General features: G+C 52.8%; 1 protein-coding gene across 1 annotated transcript; it reads right to left on the reverse strand.

Moving 5' to 3' along the window:
- Positions 1–8,264: 8,264 nt before the first annotated feature.
- On the reverse strand, positions 8,265–10,773 carry LOC135911210 (uncharacterized). Its single transcript, XM_065443410.1, has 2 exons — positions 10,609–10,773; positions 8,265–8,498 (listed from the first exon to the last, which is right to left on the reverse strand). Exons 1-2 carry the CDS (start codon positions 10,771–10,773, stop codon positions 8,265–8,267), a joined length of 399 nt encoding a protein of 132 aa, XP_065299482.1.
- Between the last annotated feature and the right edge of the window lie 8,254 nt (positions 10,774–19,027).

Genomic DNA, 19,027 nt, shown 5'->3' on the forward strand with positions numbered 1-19,027 from the left:
CACAGGCTGTGGACAATCGAGCCCAATGCTTTATTCAAATTCGTGTCGCTGTGTGTTCTGTGTGTTACATAGACGAAGACAAGTGGTGCACGCAAGGTAATATGTGACGTGAACTCACCGCTCTCGTAGTGCGATAAGCGCTGAAGAACTCAGATTCGTCGTGTACATCAGCGCCAATTACCCTAAATAAACGCAAACAGCACATAAAACTTTGCTTGCCTAGATACCCTTAGTGCATCGGATCCGCATAAATTTTTTTCTCGTTCTCTCTTTTTTTACCCTCGCAGAGAAGTACATAAACGCTCTCACATTATTAGTGACCCAAGTTGATGCAACACTTGCTTTCATATTGCCTCAGCACAGCAACCAAATGCTCTAAACATTAGACCACCGATTACCCAATAACCCAAATTCGAGGAAAAATGGTTAGACACATGCATTCTCTTCAGCTGCTCGACAGTGCTCTCGCGAGGCGCGTTGTATGCGACTGGTTGGAAGAGACAGCGCCTCTTGCAGTTGGGCTGGTTTCTTTTCGATCGCTCTGCTCACGCGTCAAGCGCTCTCAGGCGCTTCGAGCCTTGTCGACGGAGCGGTCATCGAGATTCAGAGCCTTTACACGCATCATCTAACAATGCGTCGCCGCTGTTGGCGATGGTCCACCATAACTTATACCAATGCATGCTGCAACATAGCGAACGTTCATCACACCGGCGCGCAGCGCCGGAATCTTCAACTTGGCAAAATGATGAGTTCGCTGTAGCCATGCACGTAGTTCACATTCGTCATTTTCCAGATTGTTGGAAAGGCAGTCCCGTTGTAGCGCTACCTAAACCGGGCAACCCTTATCAAAATGGTTATGTCCTTTATGTTTACTGTATGTTTCCAGCAGTTCACATGAGGAAATGTCCTTTATGTTTCCTCCATGTTGAAATTTGGCCACTGCTTTTATGTTTCCTTCGTGTGTCCTCCCTTTATGTATCCCTTATGTTGCCGTACTTTGTTTCCTCCCTGTTGAAATTTGGCCACTGCTTTTATGTTTCCTTCGTGTGTCCTACCTTTATGCATCCTTTATGTGGCCGCAGTGATTAAATCCTGTATTTTGTGTAGACATTACTGTTAAATAAAAATTAAAATTACCGTTCCCTACACGATGCAGCATACGGATTGGAGCTCTGGCATGGCGCAGGGCATTCCCCCTGCCACATTCTAAATTAAATAGGCCACAGGCGGTTACATTAAGGCTTCTGCAGACACGTACGTACCCTAACCCAAGCATCATCAACAAAATTAATCCGGACTGTGGGGTTTCACTCTATTGTAGTAAGTGTGGGGGTTTGCTTGATTTAGAACACATGCTTTGGCGCTGCTTGGCGTTGGCCGGTGATGGTTCTCGAGGTGGACAGTGGTGGCAGCAGATGCTGCGCAGTGAACGCTGGCGGACCAACTCGGGGCTGTCCAGAGGGCCCGTGTGACGGCAGAGGGGCTGGGCCTCTCTGTACCGACGTGGGAGTGGCCCGCATCAGTCCCTGACTGATCCCTCAGGACCTAAATAAAGTTATTCATACCATACCATACCATACCCGGAACGGGCGTCATTACATACAAGCTACTCTACCACATGACTGATGCGGTGGCACGCGGGCTACTGGGTCACCTCAACAGAACCTGGGAAAGCTCGAACTTGCGCGCAGAATGGAAGGAGGCCGGGGTACGGTTCATACTGAAACCCGGCAAACCTCTGACGATCGAGAACATGCACCCGATCTCGGTCACGTCCTGAGTGGGCAAGGTCATGGAACTCATGGTTCTAATAATAATATTTGGGGTTTTACGTGCCAAAACCACTTTCTGATTATGAGGCACGCCGTAGTGGAGGACTCCGGAAATTTTGACCACCTGGGGTTCTTTAACGTGCACCTAAATCTAAGCACACGGGTGTTTTCGCATTTCGCCACCATCGAAATGCAGCCGCCGTGGCCGGGATTCGATCCCGCCACCTCGTGCTCAGCAGCCCAACACCATAGCCACTGAGCAACCACGGCGGGTAACGCATGGTTCTCAGAAGTCTTCAAGCACACCTGGACGAGACAAGTCAGATGCCGGCGACCATGTATAGATTCCGCCAGCACCTGAGCACCCAAGACGTCCTGATCCCATTACACGAACTTGTGATTTAAAGGGCAACGAGGCACGCGCCCCGGGGAATATGGCTTTGGACCTCAAGGGGGCGTTCGAGAACGTGTCCCACGCCAGCGTGCTCGAGATCCTGCGCAAGACGGGGTGTGGCCGCAAGACCTACGGCTATATTAAAGATTTCCTAACCAATAGAACGGCAACTATCCGGATAGGAAAGGAACGGCCACAGCCTGCGGAGCTCGGAAAGAGGAGGACCCAACAAGGGTCGGTTCTGTCGCCTCTGCTTTTCAACCTGGCCCTCCTGCCACTGCCCGAACTGCTCAGCCAGATCGAAGGCGTGGACCACGCATTCTATGCCGACGATATAACGGTGTGGACGAACCGCGCGGGGTCCGATGCCTGGGCAGACGAAGCTATGTAGAAAGCGGCAACGACCAACCACGAGTATGCCACGACCTGTGGCCTGAGCTGCGCTCCACAGAAATCGGAGCTGCTCATGGTACAGCCCGGAAGACCAAAGAAAGAGCCACCGCCGAACATAATTATCACCGTTGACCGCACAGAGGTCAAGCCAACACAGCAGATCCGGATAGTGGGCCTGCTGTTGTGCAGTGACGGCAAGGCGCACGCAGCCATCAACAAAATCAAGACCACATGAGAGAGGTTCCTGAGCATGACCCAGAGAGTCACCAACCGGAACAGAGGGATGAAAGAAGAAGACGCACTGCGACTGGTGCAGGCATTCGTCGTGTCATGCGTAACGTACTCCGCTCCGTACCTCCATCTTGCGAAGGGGAACCGCGAGACGCTGAACACGACGATAAGGAAAGCAGTCAAACTCGCCATAGGCATCCCAGTTTACTTGTCAACGCAGAAGCTGCTAGAAATGGGTGCCGACAAGCCGGTGGAAGAGCTGGTGGAAGCACACCTCTCCCACTAGAGAGTAAGGCTGAGCCGGACAGAGCACGGTCTGGCCGTCCTACGCAAGATAGGATGGCAAATTGAACAGCAACCGACAACGGAGCCGCTCCCACAACGTGGAGAGACATTAATAAGACCAAGCCCCTCCCCCGGAACTTGCAGCCCGGGAGTAACGACGAGAGATGCTGTGCGCGGGCCAAGGCACTGGCTCGGCAGCTGAAAGAAGACCCCAAGGTTCTCTACGCGGACGCCTCGCTTCCCAAGCAGGGCACCAGAGCAAGGGTGGTCGTCACTACCATCGATAAACTGGTCACAGGCGCATCAATACGGACGACGAATACAGCCGAGGAAGAAGAAGTGGCCGTGGCCCTCGCACTTGCACAAGCGGGAGTCAGGACCGTGGTCACAGACACCAAGACCATCTACACAAGCTACCGCAAAGGGAACATCTCTCCCGCGGCACTAGCGATCCTCACCAAATGCAAATTACCGAGACGGGCCGTTGAGCTCGTGTGGGTCTCGGCTCACTCACAAGTGGAAGGCAACGCACTCGTCGACCACTGTGCCCGAGAACTGTCAATCTGGGCCGAGGAAGAGCCAGAGCTACCGCACCCCATGACAAGCTACAAAGAAATCACCCAAATGTACAGAAGCGGCAGATGTAGGCATCCCCTCCGCATCGGCAACTCAGCCGAATGCAGCAAACAATCGTTCGTGCGACGCACGCAAGCGCGGTCGCTAGCGCATCCCGTGCTCTTGCACAAGATGTTCCCAACAAAGCATGACACTTCATGCCCACTTTGCAGACGATCAAAAGGCACTCTAGCACACATCCTTGCAAAGTGCACTAAGCTCAAGAACCCCCCACCATCTCTACCCCCCATCCTCCCCATCCCCAACCCCGCGAGCGATGGCAGACCTTGTTGTCCAGCCCCGACCAACCGACCCAGCTCGCGCTGGCGGCTAGGGGCCAGCAACTGCTGGACGCATATGAGACCTGAGAACAAGGTTCCACCCCGTCTGGTGCCAGCGCGCAACAACCTTTACTAAGAGCTCATTAAATGTTGATTCTTTCTCTTTCACCTTCGCTATATTTCTTCTATCGGCCGCAACACAATGTCACGAGCACAATGACGCTTTAAATACGCACCATCGTTGAATCGTGTATTGTTCCTGTGACCAAGCAAGCTTTCGACAGCGCACGTTTGCTGCTGCATTGCACTTCGAACTTTTAACGGCTTGCCTTCGGAAAAAAAATACGAATAAATATCGAGAGTGGTCTGGCTGCAACGATTATGCTCACCGATCCGTACTATAAACAAGCGAAAGTGTAAAATAAAGATTTCTAGTAGCCTTTTTTGAATAAGCTCTGGAAGAATCATAGAATATCGCAAACGGCCTGGTCGATGTTACCGACGATCTTTTTCCACGTCAGCTGCGGTTTCGAAAAGTGTTTAATTCTAAAATATTTGTATATAGCGTATACAGAAGCATGTTTACTAATATATATTTGATGAGCTAGACAATCTCGAAGGCTGGCTCGAAGCCACTCATTTGCTTTAGCCAGGCATGATTAATTATTCATTGGTTGATTAATTAGCGTAGCTACTTGAATTACGCACACTACTGCTCAACTTCCTTCGTATGCGGAGATTACCATCTGAACGCTCGAATGATAACAGTAAGGTCAGGAAGATAGACATTGGTATATTTCTTAAAGTTTGTGTCGTTGAAAAGTACCGCCAGTATATTCATGGTGCAGTACGCTTCTGATGAAGCGGGTTCGATTACTTGGACAGTTCTTTTTACCCAATTCAAGTTCATCAACTTAGAAAGCATCTGCACCTCTACATTTACAATGAACTCTATTATTTCGTACAAGAAACACATCAACGCACCGTTACATCACAAAAGCTGTGCGGGGACATCGTCTGCACTCCCGTATATATTTAATAGCATTGGCGGCATGAAGCTTAGTTTGTTGGCTCCATTAGGAATGAGACGAGTGCGATCGTTGTGGCGCAAGCATTTAGGCTACTTCGGCCACTGGGTCACCATTAGATTAGAGTAGATAGACAGATAGATAGATAGATAGATAGATAGATAGATAGATAGATAGATAGATAGATAGATAGATAGATAGATAGATAGATAGATAGATAGATAGATAGATAGATAGATAGATAGATAGATAGATAGATAGATAGATAGATAGAAGGAAGGAAGGACGGATGGATGGATGGAAGGAAGGACCGACGGACGGACGGACGGACGGACGGGCGGATCCTGTTCTCTCTCTCTTGATAAAGCGTAACCACACGTCGGCAGGAAATAACTCATCATTCTATGTACGTTTAGTCAGGAACAGCGACGATTAAATCTGGGCTTTTGAAAGGCTTCCGGAAAAGAAGCAACGATGTCGCTAGCGCGACATCTCCTTTATCCTACGTTCACACCCTCTAGGGCAAGTAGTGACTTTACTCCGAATTCCTCAATGTGGGCTGACTAGTGGGATAAGAAGGCTTTCTTAAGGAAGCAAGACAGAATGAGGTTCTCCGTGTATAGTAAGTATAGGAAGACCAGCGAAATGCGACGCGGACATCTCTGCCAATGCGGGCAGCAGCACGAACGACGAACGTTTATGGATTTTTTTTTTTTGAAGCGCAGCGCTCACACGTAACCATGTGTAAAAATTATGTTGTTTTGTTTTTACATCGTTTTCTCTTCCCTGCCGGGCCCTGTTCGATACTAAATCTGGTTCGAGCGCCACACAGAAGCTGAAACCCCGTACCCGTAACAAATAGTGGTATCCCCAACAACGCGCAGTCATTTCCTTCCTGAGAGCTTGCTTTCAAGGAGTGGGAAGCTTTCCATGTTGCAGCCTATTTCACATGTCTTTGTTTTAGCACGTAAAAGGGCAGAAATCAAGTATTGCAGAATAAGGCGCTTTTTCATAGTTCCATTGCGGACAGAATGTAGGGCGCACATACAAAATGACAACAGTTGTCGCACAATGATTGACGATGGCAATTCGATCAGCATTTGAGCAGTGTAGTGCCGCGTCCCATTACAAAAATCACGTTACATAGCATCAGTAGTGGTCTTTCTGATATTTCAGTTACGTCGGCTACATTGTCACCCAGCTATGGCAACTAAAACAGTTTAGCACCGACAGACTGGGAAAAAGCGTCCGCCTTTAGCGTTGGCTGGTCCTCGGAGAGCCCGCGCGCAACCCCGAACTTCGTCGTTCTCGCCTTAAGGGTCCCGTGTCAACACGTGCAAACCTATTTCGCGTCATTGCTCCCCTCTCAAAAGCGACCGGCCCGGTCGCTTCAAGGGCAGCGGGCGCGCACTATGGGCAAGAGTGCCATTATGAAAAGACAAAAAAAAACACATACAGGAATGTACACAATGCTGAAGCGGTTTGTGAGGGTTGCTTAGCCCTGGCGTGCGTAGCACGGCTTCATCCGTACTACGTGGATGACTTCAGCACGTGGACGGCGTCGGTTCGAACCAGGATCAGAGGTTTGAGGCACCACCTCGTAGTTCACATCACTGAGGTGGCGTACAACTTCGTAGGGGCCGAAGTAGCGGCGCAACAATTTCTCTGAAAGCCCGCGGTGTCGGATAGGTGTCCACACCCACACGAGGTCGCCTGGTAAGTACTGGACATTCCGTCGGGTCCGGTTGTAACGGCAGGCGTCGGCATTCTGCTGGGTGCGGATGCGATTCCGAGCAAGCTGGCGAGCTTCCTCGGCTTTCTCGACGAAATCTTCAGTGTTGTCATTCCTTGTGGTTCCGTGGTCTACCGGGAGCATGGCGTCTAAGGGGGTTGTAACGCGACGTCCGTAAACAAGCTCGAATGGTGTAAACTCGGTGGTCTCCTGCACAGCGGTATTGTAAGCAAACGTGACGTATGGCAAAATTTCATCCCATGTTTTGTGTTCCACATCAATGTACATGGAGAGCATGTCGGCTAATGTTCTGTTTAGGCGCTCTGTTAAGCCGTTAGTTTGGGGATGATAGGCTGTGGTCTTTCGGTGGTCGGTGTGCGTCAGTGTGACGACTTGTTGCAATAACTCCGCTGTAAACGCTGCACCGCGGTCAGTAATGAGTACAGCGGGTGCACCGTGGCGAAGCAGGATGTTGTGGACAAAGAGGCTGGTGACTTCAGCAGCAGTTCCCCGCGGCACAGCTTTTGTCTCCGCATAGCGAGTTACATAGACAGTTGCCACGATTATCCACTTATTTCGCAAGGAGGACGTGGGGAACGGCTCACGAAGGTCCATTCCCACTTGCTGGAACGGCGCCGGAGGCAGACCCAAAGGCTGGAGGAGGCCGGCAGGCTTGACGGGTGGAAGTTTACCCCTCTGACAGTCACGGCATGTTCGCACATAGCGCTGAACCGATGAAAATAGCTGTGGCCAATAGTATTTTTGCCGTATGCGCGCTAATGTCCTCGCGAAGCCTAAGTGGCCGGCACAGGGATCGTCGTGACACGCCTGTAAAACTTCCTCGCGCAGTGCCGTCGGAACGACAAGAAGGAACGTTTCCTGGCTGTTCTCGAAATTTTTCTTGTACAGGACATCGTTTCGCAGGCAGTACGACGTCAATCCTCGTGAAAGTGGGCGTGGGACAACAACGTCAGCTCCCTCGAGATATAAGATGACTGGAAGCAGCTCAGAGTCTGCACGTTGATAGTCAGCCATGCGCACCACGTCGACGACACCAAGAAACGGCAAATCTAGCTCCAAGTCGGAGGATGTCAAGGGAATAGGAGAACGTGACAAGCAGTCAGCGTCGCTATGCTTATGGCCGGATCTGTAGACAACAGTTATGTCGTATTCCTGGAGGTGGAGGCTCCAACGAGCGAGGCGCCCTGACGGATCTCGTAGATTGGCAAGCCAGCAGAGCGAGTGGTGATCACTGATCGCTCGAAATGGCCGGCCGTATAAGTAGGGACGGAACTTGCTGATGGCCCACATGACTGCTAAGCATTCTTTTTCGGTCGTTCAATAATTAGCTTCTGCTTTTGTCAGACTACGACTAGCGTACGCAATTACACGTTCTGCGCCATCTTGCCATTGAACCAGAATGGCCCCGAGTCCTACGTTGCTGGCGTCGGTGTGTACTTCAGTTGCCGCGGTGTCATCAAAATGCGCCAGCACTGGAGCGGATTGAAGGCGTTTACGAAATTCGGTGAAGGCCTACTCTTGCTCTTCCGTCCACGCAAAGGGCACATCTTGTCGCGTCAGTCTCGTGAGCGGTTCAGCAATCCTTGAGAAGCCTTGAACGAAACGACGGCAGTAAGCGCAGAGGCCCAGGAACCACTGAGCAGACTTTTTGTCTTTAGGACGAGGAAACTCGGCAATGGCAGTGAGTTTTTCTGGGTCTGGTCGTACTCCTTGGGAGCTGACCACGTGGCCTAGAAACTTGAGTTCCTGGAAGCCAAAGTAAAATTTTTCAGGCTTGATGATGAGGTTGGCCTTGCGTATTGCGGTAAGAACACTTCGTAGCCGGGCGAGATGTTCATCGAACGTGCTGGAAAACACAACATCGTTGAGGTACACTAGACACGTCTGCCACTTTAGTCCAACGAGTACAGTGTCCATCATTCGTTGGAACGTAGCAGGGGCGGAACAGAGACCGAAAGGCAGCACTTTAAATTCGTACAGCCCATCGGGAGTCACGAAGGCGGTTTTTTCCCGGTCACGCTCGTCCACTTCGATTTGCCAGTAGCCTGACTTTAGGTCTAACGAAGTGAAGAACTGAGCATGACGCAGACGGTCCAAAGCACATCGATCCGTGGCAGGGGATAAACGTCGCGTTTGGTGACTCGGTTAAGCCGTCTGTAGTCAACGCAGAAGCGGAGTGTGTTGTCTTTCTTTTTTACTAGTACGACAGGCGTTGCCCACGGACTTGTCGACGGCTGGATGACGTCATCATTTAGCATTTCTTGAACTTGACGCTTATTCGCCTCCCGCTCCATAGGGGACACGCGATACGGATGCTGACGAACAGGCCGCGCCGACTCCTCTGTAACTATCTGGTGTTGCGTAACGGAAGTGCGCTGGACTTTGGATTCCGTGGAAAAACAGCCGGAGAATTCTGTCAGTAGGCCCAGCAGCTGATCCTTCTGGACATCTGCTAAGTCAGCATTAATGTGGACGCGGGTATTCAGGCAGGCGTGAGTTGTTGCGTCCGGTGATGTCACTTGTAACGTGCCAATATCGGAGAAGTCAGCAATTTCGTTCAGGAATGCCACAGCTGTACCTTGAGGGACGTGCTGATACTCATGGCTGAAGTTTGTCAACAACACTTGCGAGCACTTATGCTGTATTCGAACAAGGCCCCGGGCGATGCAGATGTGTTTTTCAAGCAGCAGCGGGATATTTGCCTCGGCAATACCCTCATAGCGGTCGAATGCGTCGCAGGTGACGAGGGTCAATACGCTGCTCCTTGGCGGCACCGTGATGTTCTCGTCGACAATCCTCAAGGCGTTGACATACGTGTCGTCACTGCTGCTCCCTGCTAATGCCTGCGCCGTCGAAAACGTTACCCGCGACTTTTGTAAGTTGATCACAGCTGCATTAGCCTGCAGAAAGTCCATTCCCAGAATTAGGTCCCTCGAGCAGCTTGGGAGGATAACGAAATCTCCGGGGTACGTAAACCCACGAATGCTCACTCGCGCTGTGCATCTTCCTACCGGGGTTAGCAGATGTCCTCCTGCAGTTCGAATCTGCGACCCTGTCCACTCGGTAGAAACTTTCTTCAGCTTGCAGGCATGGTCCATGCTCATAACTGAGGTGTCCGCTCCAGTGTCGATTAACGCCGTTATTTCTTCGTCGTCTATGGTGACGGGAATGTTCAACGTTACTACCTCTCGTAAGGTGTTCGACTCCGTCTGTACGTCTGCGTCGTTCTGTTGTCGTCGTCGTCGTCGTAGTGGAGGAAATTGCGTACGGTCGTCGTCAGCGGCCTCATTTCCGGAGGTCGCTGAACTCAGTTTTCCCGACCCGCCGGGCTAGGCGAGCGGCGTCTCAGAGCGCCGCGAGTAAAGGATTGGCTTGGTGATGGAGACCTGTAACGAGCAGGAGACGACGAACGGTGCTCCGGCCACCGCTGATCAACATTGCGACAATTTGCGACGAAACTCTCGATATCCGACGGCCGCTCACCAGGTCGTGGACGAGGTGCATTCGGCGAGAATCCACGAAGCCCCACATGGCGATAAGGACACATTCTGTAGATGTGCCCGGCTTCGCCCCAATGAAAACAAAGGGGTTTGTAGTCTGTGGTGCGCCAGACGTCGCTCTTCCTAGTCCTTGCTTCGGCGATGTGTGGTGGGCTGCGAGGCGGCCTGAAGCTTACGCCCATTTGTTGAGTGGGGTGTACCATGCTGCACGCACTTGAGGGTGGCGGACGGCGTACTGCTTCAGCGTAACTCATTTCGGCGTGCGGTACCTGCTGTGGTGCCTCGTACTGTCCAGGCACATGGACGGCCTGTCGGACCTCGGCGCGCACCATTTCCGCAATGGAAAGTTGTCCCACAGGGGCCGTGGTCGTCTGCATCTTCTGCAGTTCCTCCTTGACGACAGCCCTGATGAGTTCTCGCAAGGCACCAACGTCGTTACAGAGGGTCACGGCAGAGAGCTCCCTTGAAATCACGGCGTCGCGGTTGTTTTGCCTGGCCCGCTGTTGAAGGGCCTTTTCCATAGTAGTGGCTTCGTCATGGAACTCTGCAAGTGTCGTCGGCGGATTTCGAATTAGGCCAGCAAAGATTTCCTCTTTGACGCCGCGCATGAGATGGCGCACCTTCTTTGTTTCAGTCATCAAAGGGTCCGCACGTCTGAACAGCAGATTCATGTCTTCTACGTACGCAGTCACTCGCTCATTCGGGCCTTGAATTCTTGCCTCCAACGCTAACTCCGCTCTCTCCTTCCTGTCCGCCCTGGCGAAGGCATTGAGGAACTGCCTACGAAATTCTTCCCATGACGTCAGTGTTGCCTCGTGGTTCTCAAACCATATTTTCGCGGAATCCTCAAGAGCGAAGTACTAGTAACGTAGCTTACGCTCGTGGTTCCAGTCGTTGAGGTTGGCTACCCGGTCAAAATCGTCAAGCCAGTCATCGGCGTCCCCTGAAGCACTTCCGTGGAACAGATTCGGCGTCCGGATGTGATTGACGACAACGTGCGATGCTGCAGGAGTGGCGGGAGGTGGTTGGGTCGTCATTTTAGTTCGTTCAGGTAGCAGACCGTGCTGTGGCTGGAGTCCCTGGAGGCGTCGGCTGGCACGTACGTGCACAGGGGTAAGCTCGGTTGGACTACTCGCCGGGCTTAGGTCTGGGGTATGCTCCGGAGATCTTATCATCGACCGTACCCCGCACGTCCACCAGAAATGTCACCCAGCTATGGCAACTAAAACAGTTTAGCACCGACAGACTGGGAAAAAGTGTCCGCCTTTAGCGTTGGCTAGTCCTCGGAGAGCCCGCGCGCAACCACGAACTTCGTCGTTCTCGCCTTAAGGGTCCCGTGTCAACACGTGCAAACCTATTTCGCGTCAATATGTGGCATATATCGTTATGGGGCTCATTTTCAATGAAACTTAGTTGCCAAGGCCAGATATGATCATGGTGGCATGACAACGACTGTAAAACACCGACGCACTGACGACGATAGAATGACGAAGGAATGATGTCCCTGCAACTGCAAATGCATTATGATTACACCCGCGTAAGGTTAATCAGACGTCGATTCTCAAGCCCAGATAACAGTTTAATGGTGACAGTGTGATGATGGCATGGCTCCGACGTGTCGACGACAGTATGTCAACAACGGGATGGTAAATCAGCAACAATCACGGCGGCATAACAACGGATGACTTATAACGACTGTCTGGCGATGGCGCAATGACGACAATTGCAAAATGCGAGAGCACCTATACACTTAATATGAGTTGTGAATGCGAATGCATTAATGCCGAATTCGAAGACGCGAAACGGCGCTTCTATTGTTAACTCTGCGTGGTCAAGCCAGAGTGTGTTGAGGCGCTTGGCCATTAAGACCCTTGGCTTCTGACATGGAGCCGTAGATTCAAAACTTACTACTACCAACGTTTTTCCTTTCGACTTTATTAGCTTTTAACGCGATAGCGTTAAGGCGCTCGTTTCGCAGAAAAGCCGGTGTCGTCAGCGTCGGTGTCGGCGTCCACGGCGTTGGCCGTGAGCGATAAATCACGGCAGGCACTTCATAAATAAAATGCAACATCCAAGATGGGCTGGGTGGGAATCGAACCAGGGTCTCCGGAGTGTGAGACGGAGACGCTACCACTCAGCCACGAGTTCGATGCTTGAAGGCGGTACAAGCGCGCTTCTAGTGAACGCGGTGTTGCCTTAAAAACGTGCCGTAGAAAGTTATACTGCGGTGTATATCGGTAATTATGAACATGTAACTTACAGAAGTCGCATTTACACGAGTAGCGAAGTACGTTTCCGCTACATTTCTTCTGCGCTTACCCCACGCGCAGAGCCATCTTGCGGCAAACGCAGAAGACCCCCTCCTCTCAATGTATGGCACTGCCCCGACAGGTGGCGCGCCATGCGCGCATAGGGGCTGTGCGCGGAACGGTGCCAGGCGCGTCGCGTTAAGCTGGAACCGCATGGCGCGTTTTTCGCGAGCGAAAAACGCGACGGGCGGCAAACGCCCGCGTTGGCGCCGACGCGCGAGCACCCGTACGAAAAAAAGGAGCGGCGCTTTCGCGCCGCGTTTTCCGGGTTGCCAGACAACATAACTCTCAACGACAGGTATTGTCTCTGTTACCGCATATATAATATGCCCTTAAACTTACAGAACACTACAATAAAAATAATGTGAGTGTAATTAGACAGCGACATTTCTTTCCGAAGTGTATTTATCAAGCTTAATATCAAGCAGCAATATTGTGTGCGAAACTGCGACTATGTACTTTCCGCATGCTGAGAAGCCGCTGCTTGTTTACAACTTCACATATAAAAAGGAGGGTCGGCCGCTTACTACCGAGCAGAAGAGGCGATTGCTACTATTAATGGGGATACTGATACTGACGAAAGAAAAAATGCGGGTCAGGAGGTACATGTGGGTGCGGCCTGCCTGTTTGAGGAGAGAGCGAGCACCATACACTGGTAATATTATTAGCAAATTGTCTTGCCAGTATTAGCGATGAGACGCGACGCTTCTCAACTTTAGTTATTAGGGCCTCGTTGAAGGTTGCTTTGTTCATTTTAGGTGAACACGATGCGCAAACCAACACGATGCGCGAACGAAATCACGGTAGCACATGTTTTCGTCGACGCGCGCGCCAGTTCTGCCGAGAAAAAAAAATTCCGTCAAGGAGGTTCCGTCGAGATGCGCAGAGAGTAGGGCCATCTGGTGGCAAAAAAAGAACCAAAATGCCACGTGACCAAATGCCACGTGACTTACCTGAACTCTGATTGGTGGACGCGCGCGCGCGACGCGTTTTTTTCCACTCCGAGCAGCAACACGCGGCGGCACGATTTCGTGATGGATCCTGCTGGGCACGCGTCAAAATGACGCGCGCGTCCCACCATCCGCGCGTCAATCGCGCCTTAAATCGCGCCATGCGGTTCCGCCTTTACTCCCCTGATTCCCTCTCCCCTGATGACGCTTCGCCGTGCTCCCACGCGGGTTGCAGAATCAAGCGCCGTTCCTTTCTTTAGATTACTATCTATCTATCTCTCTGCCCATGCCGATCACGACGTTTGGCTGGCGTAGATCGTTTCCCCCTCCGAGACACCGAGTTCTTTGGTTCGTTCCGTTTGCTCAGGCGCACGTTTCGTTGCCGCGCCGAACACTGCGTTGCTCGACGCTCTCCGTGTGATAGGTGGGCGCAAGGTCCGATGCGGGGCGCCTCGTAAGTGATCCCTGCGCCATAGCTCATTTTCTTACACCCCTTGGTGGGTCGATGGGAACGCTGTCGCGTTCCACTCTTGAAGGCGAAGCTTAAGCGTCCTCAAATTTTTTTATACATTTCTATTTTTATGGCGATTACCGAAACGTAGTTGGAACGCCGGCGAGAACATGCGCGGACAAGGAACGCGTGCATAAGACAGGTTTCCAAGAGTGAAGTTGACGGGGCTTCGCGCAGACGCCCTCTCCCCTCACGCAACGCCTGCTCTGCCAGTGGGGCAGAAAATGCTCCCTTTTGCCCGCTCTGCTACGGTGAAGGGCGCATGTGACGTGGTGCCGCTGCCAATGCGAATTCAGGCGCCGTTTTATTCTTACAGATGCTAGATGTTTCGCTCAATTGACCGCTCCATGCTTTCGCATAAGAACAGCTTTCGTTGTGGAAATGACGAGCATATTGCCGAACGTCTGTGCCTCCAATGGACATGTTTTCATGAAGGTCCCCGCGTAACAAGAACGATACGTAAATATTGTTACGTAGGAAGACACCAACGAAAAGCTATTTACAAGTATATTTACAAGGCAATACGCCGCAGTTGACCAAGAGGCAACAGCCCGCGCTAGCTTCCAATCGTCGTCTTCGTCTTCTTCCGGCGCGGCTCTTCGTCAGTGGGAATACGACCCCGTAGCATTACCCCCGGCGGCAAAAGCGCCGTCCCGGAGCGACTAAAGGCTGGACTCGGAAGCAGTGTAGTAGCTCTTGAGCCTACTGACGTGCACGACATCACTGGACGCCAGAGTAGATGACGAGGTTGAGCTCACAGGAGCAATTTCATAAGTCACAGGCGTCACCTGGCGAAGCACGCGGTAGGGCCCTGCGTATCGCGAAAGGAGCTTTTCGGAAAGTCCAACGTGACGACAGGGCGACCACAGGAGCACGAGTGCACCAGGCGAAAACTGTACGTCACGGTGGCGGGCGTTGTACTGACGCTGCTGCGTGGTTTGCGAGTCCGTCAGTCGAGCACGGGCAAGCTGGCGTGCATGATCGGCGAGGGCGATGGCGTCGCGCGCATACTCGGTTGTTGAGGTCGCAGCAGGAGGAAGTACCGTGTCAAGGGGCAAGGTCGGTTCGCGACCGTAGAGTAGATAAAATGGAGAAAATCCGGCGGTGTCGTGCCGGGAAGAATTGTAAGCAAAGGTGACGTAAGGAAGGGCAACGTCCCAGTCGTGGTGGTCCTTCGAAACGTACTTGGACAGCATGTCGGTAAGGGTACGGTTTAAGCGCTCCGTCAGGCCATTGGTTTGAGGATGGTATGAGGTAGTCAGCTTGTGTTGAATAGAGCAGGAACGCACAATGTCGGCGATAACTTTCGAGAGGAAGTTACGACCGCGGTCAGTAAGCAGCTGTCGCGGGGCGCCATGCACTAAGATAATGTCACGCAAGAGAAAGTCCGCGACGTCAGTGGCGCAACTGGTAGGTAGAGCCCGCGTGATAGCGTATCGGGTGGCGTAATCAGTTGCGACGGCTACCCATTTGTTCCCAGAGGATAACGTGGGAAAGGGACCGAGGAGGTCTAATCCAACACGAAAAAACGGTTCCACAGGGACGGCGATCGGCTGGAGATGACCGGAAGGTAGCACCTGAGGCGTTTTCCGACGCTGGCAGGGATCACAGGCAGCAACATAGCGTCGGACGGAGCGAGCAAGACCAGGCCAATAGAAGCGGCGGCGGACGCGGTCGTACGTGCGGGTTACGCCAAGATGTCCTGCAGTGGGTGCGTCATGCATCTGAAAGAGCACAGTCTGTCGTAGATGTTGTGGCACGACAAGAAGAAGATCAGGGCCGTCAGGGAGGAAGCTCCTTCGGTACAGAATGCCGCCCTGGAGGACATATCGGCGAACGGATGCGTCGGTAGGTGCAGAGCGCAGACGCTCGATGAGTACTCGCAGCGATAGGTCTCGGTACTGCTCATCGGCGATGTTAGCGAAGGCAGACACAGAGAAAATGCCGTCGGCGGTACTACTGTCGGCGTCGTCAGGCTCGTCTACCGGGTAGCGAGACAGGCAGTCAGCGTCCTTGTGTAGTCGGCCAGATTTGTAGGTGACAGAGAACGAATATTCTTGGAGGCGTAAGGCCCAGCGACCAAGTCTTCCTGAAGGGTCTTTCAATGAGCATAACCAACACAGCGCGTGATGGTCTGTGATAACGGAAAAGGGTCGGCCATATAAGTATGGGCGGAACTTCGCAACCGCCCAAACTAGGCCCAGACACTCACGCTCAGTGATGGAATAGTTGCGCTCCGCGGGCGAGAGGAGCCTGCTGGCGTAAGCGATAACACGGTCGTGGCCACGCTGGCGTTGTGCCAGTACTGCGCCAATTCCGTGACCGCTGGCATCAGTACGGACTTCGGTAGACGCAGAAGGATCGAAGTGGGCCAGAACGGGGAGCGTTGTGAGAAGATCGATGAGAAGCGAGAATGCAGAGGCCTCGTTATCGCCCCACTGGAAAGGGGCGTATTTTTCAAAGCTCGGTTAGTGGTCGTGCTATGGCCGCGAAATTTGGGACGAAACGGCGGAAGTACGAGCAAAGGCCGATGAAGCTGCGCACATCCTTGACACACTTCGGAACAGGGAAGTGCGTAACAGCATGGATCTTGCCTGGGTCCGGTTTCACTCCGTTCGCGTCAACGAGATGTCCAAGGACGGTAATCTGGCGACGGCCGAATTGGCACTTCGATGCGTTGAGTTGCAGACCGGCTCGCCGAAAAACGTCCAGGACTGCTGAGAGGCGCTCGAGGTGCGTAGCGAATGTTGGGGAGAATACTATAACGTCGTCTAAGTAGACAGGCACGTGGACCATTTGAAACCGTGAAGAAGGGAGTCCATCATGCGTTCAAAAGTGGCAGGAGCGTTACATAGGCCGAACGGCATCACCTTGAATTGATAAAGACCGTCGGGTGTTACAAAGGCAGTCTTCTCGCGGTCGAGATCGTCCACGGCAATCTGCCAATAGCCGGAGCGAAGGTCAATAGAGGAGAAATAGCGAGCACCGTGGAGGCAGTCAAGGGCGTCATCAATCCGAGGTAGGGGATACACGTTCTTTTTGGTAACCCTGTTAAGGTGCCGATAATCCACGCAAAAGCGCCATGAGCCATCCTTCTTTTTTACCAGCACAACCGGTGACGCCCATGGACTACATGACGGTTCAATAATGTTCTTCGCAAGCATTTTGCGAACTTCGGTGTGAATCACTTGACGCTCAGCCGGTGATACTCGATACGGGCGGCGATGAATAGGAGGGGCATCTCCGGTAATTATGCGATGTTTAACAGCTGTTGTTTGGGCCAAAGGACGATCGTTGAAGTCAAAAATATCTTGGTAGAAAATGAGAACGCGGTGGAGCGCACGAGCGTGCTCGGACGGCATGTCGGGTGCAATCATTTTCTGTAAGTTGGCTATGGTACAAGTCGCCGACTGCGATGGTAGAGGAGGATCGGTTGAATTGTCGTCTATTGAAATCGATGCTACAGAGTGATCCTCGAATGAGCAAAGTTGGGCCAGAGACATCCCGCGTGGCAGCACTTGTGTCGTCAAGGCAAAATTGACCACTGGCAGGCAGACGCAATTCGCCGTAATAGATAAAATAGTATGAGGTAGTGTGATCCCGTGCGTAAGGAGGACGTCTTGCATAGGAGCCGCGATGTAGTGACCGTCGGGCACTGGCGGGGATGAAACGAAGTCAACGTAAGTCAGTGCCGAAGGTGGCAAGCGAACGAAGTCGACGGAACTGAGGCGAGGAAGGTGTTCTTCAGCGGGATCCAGAACAGGCAGGTCGAGGCGGAGAGTACTGGCGGAGCAATCGATGAGAGCAGAATGTGCGGAGAGGAAGTCGTGGCCGAGGATGATGTCGTGGGGACAGTGAGCGATGACTGTGAATAGCACGGTAGTGGAGCGATCGGCGAAGGAGACGCGGGCGGCACACATACCAATTACGGGGGCTGTTCCGCCATCGGCGACACGGACAACAGGCGTCGTGGCGGGCGTGATTATTTTCCTCAGCCGGTTACGAAGATCCGCGCTGATTACCGACAAATGCGCCCCAGTGTCTATGAGAGCTGATACAGGAACACCGTCGACTTGCACGTCAAGAAGGTTCAGATGGGTGGGCAGCGTCAGGAGAGGATTTGGCGGCGTAGGGAGCAATGCAGCGTCACCTCGAGGCGCTGCATCGTCTAGTTTTCCGGCTGGGAGCGGCGTCCGAAGGGAGTCGGCGAATAGGAACGACGGGGCTGGGGAGAGCGAGATTGTCGTCGTTGGGGCGAAGGCGAACGAGAATAGGGTCGGTTCGGCGCAGGAGAATCGGTGGCGGCATTATCTGAGCGGGCGGCATAGGGACGAGAAAGGCCACCTGGGGGGCGAGAGTAGGCAGTATATGTAGACTGGGTCAGGGAACTCCAGCGACTGCGGCAGTGCCGAGAAATGTGCCCAATTCGATGGCAGTGAAAACAAATTGGCTTGTCGTCTGCAGTGCGCCATTCAGAGGGGTTGCGGAAACGTGGAGGGTAAGAAGGTGCGGGACGGGGTGGAATCGAAGATGCCGGGTGGGGATCAGGGCGATAGGCCGAGCAGATGGTGTGAATACCCATGTTGGCGAACTCCTGGCGGACAACTGCCTGGGTCAGGGAAACAGTGACTGCAGGTGCATTGGAGGGGCTGGAGTCGAACGCAGCCGGATAGGCGGCCTCGATCTCACGCCGGACAATCCTGGTAACATCGCCAGTGTTGTTGGGACGAGGGGCGTCGGCACAGGAAGATGTCGCTGGGGTGTTGGGCAGACGGGCAAACTGTTGGTCGATACGTCGGCTTTTAGCCAATTCCAGGCGGCGGCACTCTTTTATAACTGCATCCACCGTCGCGACGTTGTTAAACACGAGCAAGTTGAAGGCGTCATCGGCAATGCCTTTGAGGATGTGGGAGACCTTGTCGGACTCAGTCATGTGTGCGTCAACTTTGCGGCATAGAGCCAAGACGTCCTGAATGTACGTGACGTAGGGCTCCGTTGACGTCTG

The sequence above is a fragment of the Dermacentor albipictus genome, chromosome 5 (assembly GCF_038994185.2).
Source record: "Dermacentor albipictus isolate Rhodes 1998 colony chromosome 5, USDA_Dalb.pri_finalv2, whole genome shotgun sequence".
Taxonomy (NCBI): domain Eukaryota; kingdom Metazoa; phylum Arthropoda; class Arachnida; order Ixodida; family Ixodidae; genus Dermacentor; species Dermacentor albipictus.